At 36.8% G+C, this 12,956-nt stretch overlaps 1 protein-coding gene across 12 annotated transcripts in view; it reads right to left on the bottom strand.

Annotated features, from left to right (window-relative positions):
* Positions 1-12,956, bottom strand: part of CLIP-190 (Cytoplasmic linker protein 190) — a 53,981-nt gene that overhangs the window by 22,535 nt on the left and 18,490 nt on the right. For 7 of the 12 annotated variants that reach the window (XM_076113675.1, XM_076113673.1, XM_076113672.1 and 4 more), the window contains 2 exons: positions 471-533; positions 180-254 (listed from right to left, as the gene is read on the bottom strand). In XM_076113675.1, the coding sequence (XP_075969790.1) occupies positions 180-254; positions 471-533 (138 nt within the window). Of the gene's footprint in view, positions 1-179; positions 255-470; positions 536-1,035; positions 1,096-12,956 lie in introns of those variants that run through there. The other 5 variants (XM_076113676.1, XM_076113679.1, XM_076113681.1 and 2 more) reach the window with 2 other exon arrangements.

The following is a 12,956-nucleotide window of genomic DNA, read 5'->3' as shown; positions in this document are numbered from 1 at the left end:
ATATCAAAATACTCATTATAAACTGTTACTTCGTCTCAAGCATCCACTGCGGTTCTAGACATTACGTTGCATAGCTCTAAGGGGACCCATCACCACATGACAATACGGTACATTATTCACTGCGCATGCCTTCACCATAGTATGGATTACTCTAGGGTTATTGTATGAGACCGACTTACTAGATGCCTTGCGGTGCGATCGTGGTCTTTCCGGCAGACTGCTGGACACCTCGTCTTCCTCGGCTTCAATTAAGTCTGCTCCAAAAGGTCCAGACAGAAGAGTGACAACATTATGAATAAGTGATATTTAACACTATGTACAGAGTCGGTAATGGGGGTGGTGATAATCGTGTATATGCGTGCTCGATTTCATACACGATAAGCATGGATCATGCACATATATTGCGCGCATGCAATCATAAATAGTAACAAATATTTTTTGTTGCGTTGCCTTGACATGCAGTAACTTACCGGATAAATGTTTTCTCGAAGAGTCGTCGCTGAGCTTCCTTAGCGTGTCCGTAGAACTGCCGTCTATGACAACAAAAAACAAAGACACATAAAGCAAAAAATAAAACATGCCGACAAAAAATACTTAGATGATACAGATTTGAGACGAACGGCGGAATTACGCTTACATGAATTTGGACATTGCACTCGACATGAATACGAGAAAACGATGACATTTCGTTATGTTTTATGATATTGAGATGGTGAACATCATAATAGGCAGAGTTATAACATGTTATTATATTTGAGTGTGTGAGACACCCACTTGTAAATAAACACAAGGCACAACTGGTACGTCCACACATTTGAGTAGGCTCGTAAAATGAGGTGGGTGATAATGTTTTAACTTAAACATTGTTTATTTAGGAATATTTGATAATCTATTGGTTACGCTCAATTAGTAATTGATCAAACAGACGTAAAGGTATAAAATTTTAGATCGATGAACCTTCAATTATTTTAAAAATTATAGTGGTTTAGTAAAGCACGGGTGCTTTAGTCAGAAGATCGGTCGCGACACTTAACTTGCACTGATCAGAGCCTCGCTAAGACACGTGTAGAGCCGGCCGACTAGTTCTCGCGTATGTCCGGCACTGATCGTCCGAAGTTGATTAATCATCAGAGTCAATTGCGCAGCAGCCCGGCCTTGGGGTGCGCGTGGGCAGACATCATAACTGAGATGTGAGACATGTGTCTCATCTCCTAACACCAAGTACCGAGGAAGCGACATCAACATACTCCAGAAAGCTATCATGATTTTTCAATGAAAGTTTATTAATTAACAGTAAATCAAGTGTCTCCTAAAAAGTATATGTCAGGCATAATTGGCCGCAATTTATTACTGCTACATAAAATAAACTGTCGTGAACACTATAATTTGCAGCAATTTTCCGGCGATTACGATTAATCAATAACTGTAATCGAAGGAGCGTAATTAAAATATGCATAAAATGCACACATCACGCACCTGTTGTAAGACTCGCAGCTTTTCCGCGTAGGCGTACATACTGCGATTGATTGCTCATGTTCTATTATGCGAACACGTCGTCACAATTATCACTTTACATATCAACACTACGAAAGTGGCAGCAATTAATCATAACAGCTCGGAATTGAGCGCTGAAGCAGATACTGAGATTGAGAAGGGGTTTTCCAGTAGTATAAAGGTTTTCAGAAGCAACAAAAAATTGAAAATAATATTTCTGTTATTTATTAAGACTTGAAAAAGTAATCTTTCTTTTTTAATGAACACCTGAGGAAAATACGGACTAAGCACTACTATATTTTATGGTCCTTTTGAACTTATACCCATAAAATAGCTCGTCATAATGAATTAGAAGTTGTCGTGATACAAATTATAGTGTAGCGCAGCGCACTGCAGACACTTATAAATTATTGGCTTCTTTAATAGAACACGGCTAGGGGCTCCGGTTGATTATTCACAGTTGCAAGTTTTCCCATTATTATTGCAAGCAGTTTCAGAGTATCTTCACGTCGTTCGAAGCCTTATTTTATTACATGAATTATTTTCTTTAAAAGTACTGAATTTAGAATACTTTACTTCATGCATTGTGCACACTGATATGCCCGGAATATCTCTGAGTATTGTATAATGTCATACAACAATACAAAACATAATATGTATTGTTATCAGAACAGGCCTTTTATTACGGATAACCTTCAGAAGGACACCAATTAGTCGTTTGAAACGACCACATATTTCGTGATACACGTTAAAGGAAACTTGACCAAAATATGGTTGTCACATCACGTTTCAATATCATCGGTGTATGATGCGGAAACATTCGCGTTTTGACCATAAGTTATTTAGAAATAAAATTTAATTGCCAACATTAACATAACAAGTCGGATTTTTTCGTGTTTGTCGGGCAAACTGCGGACTTCTATTGTCATGTAAAGGAGTACATTTGTCATTATTATCGTGAACATTCCATAGCTTGACAATGAGGATTGAGGTCTAAGTGGCAAGGACATCCAGCATACACAACAGAGAACATGAGTGACAGAATTAATACATTAACTTCACGGCTGCGTCTTGACGTAGTAGCAGAAGGCTGCAAAGTATGAATGTGAAAAACCGACAAAGATCAAGTTTCCTCGTCGTATATTTCTAATAATTTATTGCTATTTTCAAGGACTTTGAAACTTCGGTTCTCTTCAGAAAATTTCTGGCACGAAAAAGCATGAAGTACTTTCAAAGTTGAATTAATATGACATGCAATTTAACCGTGAGTAATCTAACATGCAGCGAAAAAAGAAAAATTGTATTTAATTTAAAAAAGTAACCTTTAGAAGAACTTTCAGTGACACAATATATTATATCACAGCAGGTGTAGTGCGGTACAAAATGTAATCCCACGCTAATGTTCGTGCTCTCCCGACATACTCCACTGCGGGGGCGACCTGGTCTAGTTTCCCCTTTGGTAAATCATGTCATTTGATTTTGATCTATCTCTCGGAACAGTGACACTCAGTCGGCTTAAAAAAAATAACCTTCGACCTGACAAAATTGTACTACTGATATAATGGTAAAGCTGTTTATTCCATTCGGAAATCTTGTAATAGATCCATTATAGGTGTCAAAACTATTAACAGTTTGTTAATACGTTAACCGGTGGTTAAATTTATGTAACTTATATTAAACGCATAGTAATCTAGAATATAGAATTAGCCGGATGTAAACAACCTCAATAAATTATAAGCAAATTAGAATATCCGTAATGGAGAGCATAAATTATACAACTCTCATTTATCCATTTATACCATTTATTCATTGAAATTACATTAAGCCGTTGTTATCGTCTAAATGGATTGCATTGTACTATCACCTAATCCGGTTAATAGGAACGGACGACAAACCCACTTGCCTAATACTGCAAAATTGGGCCAGTAACGAGACGCGAATGACGATGTTTATAATCCTAGGACGGATGTAGTTCGTACTATGGCAAGCACATTATGCAACCGAAGGGAAACGGGTTACTATGGTGCATCTGACAACCGGTCCTTGCATGCACTAATGCGATCTTTGACCCCGACAGAGTTACTGCACTCGCTGAATATATTCAATAGGAATCCATTGGCGTGGCAGCTCCTTATTGAGAAAGTTTCTTCCTTATAGGTTTACTGAGCAAGAAACTACTTATAATACTGGCGCCGCGAACTGAGTCACTTCGCATGTTGATTTCAACTTATAGACATGATCCAAGTAAATAAGTAGTAATCAGAAATTAGACCCTTAAAAATAAGTACAGGTTATTTACTATAAATGGAGCATCGGCTGACCAAAGCGGACATAAGGCGATTTGGGCTGACTGTTAAAGATTTTCTAAAACGCCTACGCCAATGGAAAATACTCGACAATAATCCGATCAACAAATAAAGTTCCTAACACGCTTCACAAATATGATGTAACTGCTATAATAAGCCGTGGTCATTATTTATCCATTTTATTAACACGGCGAATTACTTGGTAACAAAACCGAGTAGGTACGAAGAGTTTATAAATGACATTGCTTGTTGGTCAAGTTCAAGTTGACGTACTTGTGTAGATAAAAACAAGCAGACCAGAAAAACAAATATTTATAAATGTTGTGTACATTTTTGTAATCTTGTGTGTGTTTTTCACTCGTATTCTTAGTCAGTAAATAGCCCAAGGGGATGCAAATACTTGCATGTTATCAGAAAGACCTTGGACAGGGTTTTAAAACTGAAATGTTAGTGTTACCTACATGCTAGATAAAAAGTTTATGTTACATAGTTCACTTATCTAGAGCCCCATTCTAGTAATTTCTGATTCCTAGGTCCCTAACTAATTACGTAGTCGTTGTGTGCCAAGCCGTTGAGTCGAATCAAAAGTCTTCGAGTAACTAAACTCCATAACAAGTTGGCAAGAAACTACATAAAAGAAAGAAGCGGATCCAATTGCCAAACGAAGAACTTGTATGAAGGACAGAAAGTTTAGCAACTACATGCTGGCGATTATAAAAGGAATGTTTTGACTTATACGAAAAAGAATCTAGTTATTACTTAAGATTCTGTCTGCGATACTTGCTGTGAATTGAAATGTAGTTATGTCATCAGCTTGTTCCAATTAATGCAGTTGTGTAGGTATCACACTTTCCCGACGAATAGGCACTAATTCGTCAATTAAGGACAATTTCGCGGTCTACTCTGATGCTGGACCCAACTCGCAATTGATGCAACAAGCTCAAACTGCAGGACACATGCAATTTTCAACGGCAATTACATAGTTTAGTTAATAGTACAAGTGAATCTGGCTTCGTTAAAAGATTTTACGTTAATTGAGATCGATTACTTGTAATGTTCCGTGTAGTCTTCTAATATCAGTCAATCGTTACACCAAGGAAATATTTTAAGTTTTGAATATCACGCAAATAACTTGTTGCGTGTTGATCGGATTTCACTAGTCAAAATACCTCATCTACACAATTCCACCCTTCTCATAATCACGATCAAAAACTTTGTTACAAGTTTGTAGTACGAATGAAAACGAACGCCTTTTCAAGGTTAATTATGTTTATTAAACGAGGAAGTGATATCGATATAGTTCAGTAAACTCTGTAACGAAAATACTCCGACCGAGTTGGCGGCCAGACCGGCTACCGCGATCCCAGCTATGTATAACGACATGAGGAATGACATCGAGATCGTATCGACATGTCAATAATCATCAATGAATCATCGACCTCATATTTCAAGCAATTAATTGTTGTTACATTATCATAACTGAAATATTTATTGACCGTGTGACTATATGTGAAAAAATGGTTACGTGTATATTTATTAATGCATGAATCACCTACACATATGGAGACATTGTTGCTCCTGCCTTATAACAACAGGCCTATAATAAAAATGCGTAAACAGAGAGACGCGATACGCCAATTTGTATTCCCTGGCAAATGACAATAAAGACTGATCAAACCTTATAAGGCGTATTTTTAAACCATAAACAGTATTTCACGAATTAAAAGAGAAGCCATCTTTAACGTCTGCCCAAAATATCTGATAAGTTATGTCAGTCAACGCTATGGTCTTCAATACCTACCGAAAGTGGTCACAGTTTATTAACTAGCTATTGTTATAATCGTAATACAAAGTTTAAGGATCGAAATATGGAAAAGAAAAAGTGACGCTGAAAATGTATGAAATATCATCAACGAGATAGCGGAATTGTATCGAATCTAAGTAGGTCGACCGACAGATAGCAAAGATATTGAATGAATTGAATGTAAATCTAGTGTTTACGTAGAATGAACGCTTGCGGTCGCCACGGTTGATTAGATTTAACGGTACGTCCGTTTGTACAAGTTATCTATTTAATAGATCGATAGCCATTACAAATAATTAAGTTCCATAACAATGAATAATTCAGTATTAAAGATTGATCGAAACCGCCGCACAGGAGAGCGTATATGGAATGAAATTCGTTCGACAATCAGGGCACGTTCGCTCCTGCAACGATAATGGGCCGTAATGAGCCGCACCAACACCACACCTGGCATGCTAATTGTGGATCGTCACACACGCTAAACGATGATAATTAATCCAAAAGAAGTAGTAAGTGGCGTGTACCGACAAATACTGCTGGCGTTCACAGCCTTTCGCTCCAAATGCTAAATTTAAATTTGTGGAAAGTTGTTTTCAAGAATCGGACATTAAAACATTGTGTTGTTTAACCAAGACAAAGACGGCTGCACAAGCAGGAAGCCAAATCAATAACTTATCGGGTAATGGTGGAGAAAATAAGCTTTGCTTCGAAATAGGCGTACGTGGAAGCATAACATGGTGAGCGGATAATGAAATTCTTCGCGTCAACAAACAGGGATAGTTAAGCGAACAGAACTAATTTCGACATCGGATTGCTTTTTGAGATAACTATATTTTGCTAAGTATAAATAAACATTAGATACGAAAAAATATAATATAAGTTGTCAGTGATAAAAGTCACTACTATTTTATAGGTAGAACATCAATTTACACGTTTTAACACTCAAGAGTGGGCGTCAAGTACAGCCAAATTTGGCAGAATTTGGTAAGTTAACATCGATATGTGTAAAACCGCTATACAAGGAATACACCTAAAATATGCGAGTATTTTACATATATTATATTAAAAGCGTGGAATGTGTGTTCAACAAGTTTAATATGTGTGGTAGCTTATAAAAATATCTGTAATAGCTTATAAAATATCGAAGACATAGGTACCACATAAATATTGACGGAGATTGTAGAGCGACAGTAAACATCTGTCTTTTGTATCTATTTATGTCAAATGCGGATGAAATTCCAATAGATTAGCGGTAATACTACAGGGGATATCTGTAATACAATTGGCATTGGCATTACAAGAAGCGAAACAGTTAGGTGTGGGCCTAGTCACGAAGTTCTCACGACTGCAGATATACCGCCGCGATCGTTATCTGCGCCAATGATAAATGCATCAAATAACGCAAAGCTTGCAGGGCGTTCGAATAAATTATCTTTATTTACTGTACAAGCTTGAAAGGCTGAAATTTTATCCATTCATACGGGGATATTTGGATCGTAGATAGCAAGCGATATCTCGCCAGAAAAGGTGGATGTTTATTTTGTTTAATTATAATGTAACATAATAGTGTTAATGACTACTGTCTTAGCCGGTAGTCAAAGCGAGCGATGCCGTGATCAATTTCCAAACACAAAACAGTGTAGGACGATGACATCAGCGTTGTGTATAATAAACATCTCTTGTCAGATTGTGGGGCAAACCCTTTAGCTGGAGCTAAACCGTGGTTAGCACATATGTGTACAATGTACAATGGGTAAACAAGGTGAATCAGCGGTGTTGCTACATGCTTGTGGTATGGCTACATGGAATTGGACTGAGCCTCAGTTGCCACCTGTGTACACAGACCTGTTTGATGAAGTAGCATAACTCATATGTGACAATTAATAACATTGAAATAATGTAGCTAAAATGCAAAACGGAATCATAAAACCGCCTCTGTTTTCGCTCAAAGCGGCAACTTAGCATTAAACACACATTAGCAAGTCCTTAAAGAGGCATATCACGGGAGATAGAAAATTGGATTTACCAAACATTTCTCACCTTGAACTTGAGTGAGACTTGAATGCTCATCTGACGTAAGTGCTTTGTCAATAGAGCAATTTACACAGTCGTACTAGTACCTACATAAATTTGCCACCTACACTATGAATAGATAATTGATTACAGAATTCACAGTTGACATATGATACTTATAACTTACGTCGATGTAGACTCGAAAACCATTGTCACAATGAAGAAAAACACATGTCAAATGATCAATGACGAAGACAGCCTAATAAATATGTATATCATTTAAGGTTCGTTCACTACAATTTGTCAGATTATTCATATGAGACATTACAATCTTTATTATGTTGTGCCCCTTTTCTTCGACGTTTGGGTGGACATTGAATTCGGACCAATTGTATGAGGAATTTATTCAGCATCCGCAAATGACATACCAACGCTCACAGTGAATAAGAAAGAGCAGAAATATAGGAACTAATAATTGGAATGAGGAACTAATAACAATGGAGAGCCTGAAAAGGTATACGTGAATTTCTCGTCTGGTCTAATATTGTCAATATTTGCGGAGGAGTATTGTCGTGGCTATAAACGGTTGATAATTCGTGCTAAGGTGAACTTGTGCGTTAAACGATAGAATATTTAACACGACGCCTCTGCTCCTTTATCAGTTACTTGTAAATGCATAGAGAGATGCCAATGATCAGTATCGAGGCAAACCTTTGCATGTAGAGGCGTTAATGAAAAACCATAAACATTGTATGGTAAGTACTCGTTATGTGCTGCAAATGAATCCTTGAGGTAATTATTTTAAAGATGTCTTGCGTCATGTACAAATAATTATAGTCGTAAATGATACATCACGTAGATAAGTAATAAATGTTATTTCTATTCTAGAAATAGTAACAAGTATAAGATAACTACATTTTCCTCATACACAAAAGATTCTTTGCGTTATAAAAATAAAGAAAAAATAATGCATCACTGTGAAAAAATATAGGTATGTTATTGAATGTCACATTGTCATGTTGACCTTTGTTCCTCTACGCAGAGATTGTTTCATATAAGTAGGTAATAACATTCCAATTAACTCTTTTTCGATTAATTAATACTAAAAGGAAAAATAAGATGTTTTTGTCACGAAACGTGTCAGGCCAAATATCACTTAAGTTTTGAAGCAAAAAGTCCGTAATTACTCAGTTTCCTTTTATCTTAACTATCAAACAAGAAAATCGTTTCATGGCTGAAGGGACAGAGACTGCACGCTAATAAATTAAAGCAGATAAAGTGTTCTAGTTCCTGGCTTTTAGGTTATCGACTAAACTTATGACTTACTAAGACGAGAAAGCTGGTATAGGAAAGCTTATTAAATTATGAATAGAGCGGATTGATTTTTGCACCCCATTTACAGTGGAGAAGTGCAATGGCATGAAAGGGGGAATGGGGATCAAAGGGAACCCCTCAGTAGGCGGGATAGTCTAGACGAGACGGCGCCTGTGTCGACAGCTATAAATAAGCCGAACCACTCCGACCTACTCTATAAAAGTACTGTGGTGTAAAACGTATCTACCAATATAGCCGTATTTGGCACAGCTCCAGATCTAGCCGCTATTCAAAACTAGTAGAATAAACATTCATAGAAATCTAGAAGCCATTTGCGAGATATTCTTGATAATTGTCGCGAGAACGTCGTAAATAATAAACAATGGCATATAAATAAGAATGTCGATGTAATAACTTGAAGTTTAAGCGGCATGTCGTTGGTAAAGGCGTGTCAGCTATAGAACCTACATCACAATCGTTTATGATCTCAGCCTCACTTAGTACTGCGCAGAAACAATGTTTAGCGGCGGACGGTGCTTGAACACTTTGTTTGTGGAATTTGTCATGTGTTTGCTTTTGTTTTATACAATATATTTTGACAAATCAAAACTAAAGATGCAAAGAAAATTAATACAGGTTTAGGATTTTGAGCGATCTAGTTATTTTATCTGACCAATATTCAAAAGCTCTAATCATGAAAAATATAGCGCACAAGTTTCAGTTAAAGTCAAAAGTAAGAATTCAAGACACCGATTGGCTAAAATCTGTTCATAGTCTGTAGTGAACTAAGAACTGTAAAATTACATCGCTTTCTAACAAGCTGGCTGCACAAAAAACTCTTCCTCTTCAATTCAATCTATCTAAATTAGACAAAATATTGCAGCTAATATGTAACAAGAGTCATAAAGAATCAGCCGCTTCTAAATAATGTTTCTGATAATATCAAGTGGCGCCGCGCACAGCAAAAAACTGGTCAAGTGATTGACGCGCTGCTGCTGAGGTAATTTAAAATAATGAACATTAAATTACATAAAACATGTGGCCCAAGAGATTGCCTCGTGAGATGCATCCCGTCACAAACAATAAGATCTATCCGCGTTACGTGGTAACGATGACATGGTAAGAACGGGACATCCTGCTATAGCTCTGGTAATGTATTTAGATAGAGGACATGGTCCTGTAAGCGCGTAATTACACATAATCCCAAACGATATTACAGCAGACCGCGATCCATCAGGCTATTTATTATAGGACGTGGGTGTGACACCTCCGGCCCGGCCATTTGCGATTATGCTAACATCTCTATTTCATAATAAAAATATAATGTAAGACAACCCGCTGATTGACGATTGATTACCGAGACATGTTTAGTTCGGTCTGATACGCTCGAGAAGAATCGCTATCGACGCGAAATCGAAACCGTGGTTCAAGGCAACACCTGCACTAGTTGATTTATCTCGATGGCAAAAACAATACATTAGGTTTTCAATGACGATATAAATAAATAAAAGGAAAATACCTCGAACATTCAAGAATCTACAGTAAATGACACGTCTGTTCGTTGTGCAAGGAAATCACGTAAAGCCTGTGCAGGTCACACGTCACACCTGCTTTGCAGTTTCGCTACGGTTGACCGACAACAATGCTAGCTCATGTAATTGAGCAATTCTAACTCGAAGAGTACATCTGCGATAAGGATAAGAGACAGGAAGTTGACAGGGCAGGGACTTCATTTACCTTCGAGTTAACAAAATGGCAAAAACACGTTATCGCCATCATATGAAACGTGACCCGAGCACCAAAATGGTTATTTGTGAAATGAGGAAGATTCGCGGAAAGATCAAGAATAATGATCTCGATTCTAATAACAGGAAAGTACGTTTAAAGTATATCTTAACATGGGACTAGGACGCGTAGATATCAATACTATTTTAATTAATACCAGAGTCAGAATGGAAATAGAAATACTTGGAGTTGATTAACATTGATTATTACACCGTAGCTTTAGTATTCCAGTGTCTGTTAAGGAAGGCGACCTTGAATGCTTGGTAACATTTTTATCGTGTAACGGGTTAATGTTTAAATAGCCAATAGGCAGTGCCTGTATCGTTGGCTACTATTAGTTTGTGCTAAGCGTCGAACATGACGTGTGTCACGCTACTGTAGAATAGAAAATGATAAAGAGACAAAATTATTACGCAACTATTAACAAGGCTGTAAAACAAACAGACACTGAACATGGTGAATAGAATACAACATTTGCACGTTTCGCTTTGAATTAGACAAACAAAGACTAGCATGACAACTGATATTTTTTTCAGAGGAATGAGATGTAATTTGTTACACTACGTTATAATATAACGTAGATAAGGGATATCCTTTTTGGTAGAGTTAAAAATATTTTAATTGTTATTGTCGGCAGCTTTTATGATGGTAATAGTTTTGTTGATATGATTTGTATGTGACGAGGCCAGGATGCAGTTATGGTTTGCGATGTGGCATGTCAACTAGCTAGCCAAATAAGGCTAAGTGCGAGCGACACCGCAATAGTAAAAACATTAAATGAGCAAGAACTATAAGTGCATCAGCACAGCGGTCATGGTAAACGTCTAACAATAAACGCTTAGGAAATTAATGTCGACCACCAACATAGAACTCACGGTCCGCCTCTACTACTGTCAAGTAATGTTATTCGGATGATAAGTTAATATAATGAATCGATATTACATTCTCTCGTAAATTTGATAAACTAAAATAAGGCTTCAGTTTAAAATCATACCAATTTAGGGCGTTTTCATAAGGCTTCTTAAACGATAGACGAAAATAAACTAGGAATATAAAACGAGCAAGAGTTAGCTCACTTAGCATTGTGTTTAAAGAGAATACTTGAAGGTTGACTAGGAGGTATTTTACAGCCATGGCGGGGTTGCAAGGGCAGGCACGGGAGGCAGGGTGAGGGAGGCACGGACACGCCTCTAAAGCCACACAGTTTACACCAAAAATGTTTAAACGTTACGCAATTGTACTAACTACGACGTTTAATATGTCTGGAGATTACACGCTCCAGACATATGTATTCAATCTGTTTAAGCAAAATAATCTCCGAAATTCTAGACTGTTTAAATAATTCATAAATCTTTCACGAAAATAAACTAAGCTTTGTTCATGAATAAAATATTCGCATTGTAAATGTGCATTTTCCAACAGAATACACCATTTCAGTTACGAAAATGGCAACTGTCTGATAAAACATTTTTCTTTCTATTCATCAGAGGAATTCTGTATGTTGATTAGAGTTTTATTAGGTACATATCTAAAGTACCTCGTATAGTTTAATGATAAGGTAGATAACTGGCACGCAAACGTCGAAATGAACAGAACAATATATTATTATAAGTAGTAAGGATGCCAGAGAAATCGAGAAAGTTTCCAACAATATAACTCTTGAATACAAGAATGGTCAAATAAAGTAATAATGAGAATGTTAATGGCTACTTTAGCACTAGTTTCTATTTTCTAAATATGTATTTTATAGACCTTAATATGTCGCGAGTACGTGAGAAAAGTAGAATAACAACTACGTAACAATAATCCATGAGATCATAGTTAGTCACGAATCACGAGTTTGTTTATAACTAAATGCTAAAACCACAACTGGTTTTAATATCATAATAACAACAATATTAAAAATGTAGGGACTTGTTTGAATTTATTTTGAAATGTAAAGCTCACTGGCGATTCTAAAATGTTTACACACGGTCTCAAGTCTTCGATATGTGAATTGTGGCATACCGCAGGCAGAACTGGTTTCAGGTATTCCCGTTCATGCTAAATAACACGGTTTCGTTTTTTTTCTAAAATAATACCCCGGATTCTTTTAGGAGCTGCTGGCAGATTTTTTTAAAGCCTTCTGCGAAACTGTTTATTTTGGAGACGATTTGAGAGAGTTTTAAATGATAAATATTTATGCACGGTTTATTTCATCTCTTTGAGTACTCACTGACTTAGACGCTGCTCTGTGTATG

The sequence above is a fragment of the Anticarsia gemmatalis genome, chromosome 4 (assembly GCF_050436995.1).
Source record: "Anticarsia gemmatalis isolate Benzon Research Colony breed Stoneville strain chromosome 4, ilAntGemm2 primary, whole genome shotgun sequence".
Classification (NCBI taxonomy): Eukaryota; Metazoa; Arthropoda; class Insecta; order Lepidoptera; family Erebidae; genus Anticarsia; species Anticarsia gemmatalis.
Note: the sequence above shows the minus strand (reverse complement) of the source record. Positions and strands in the feature narration are given on the sequence as shown.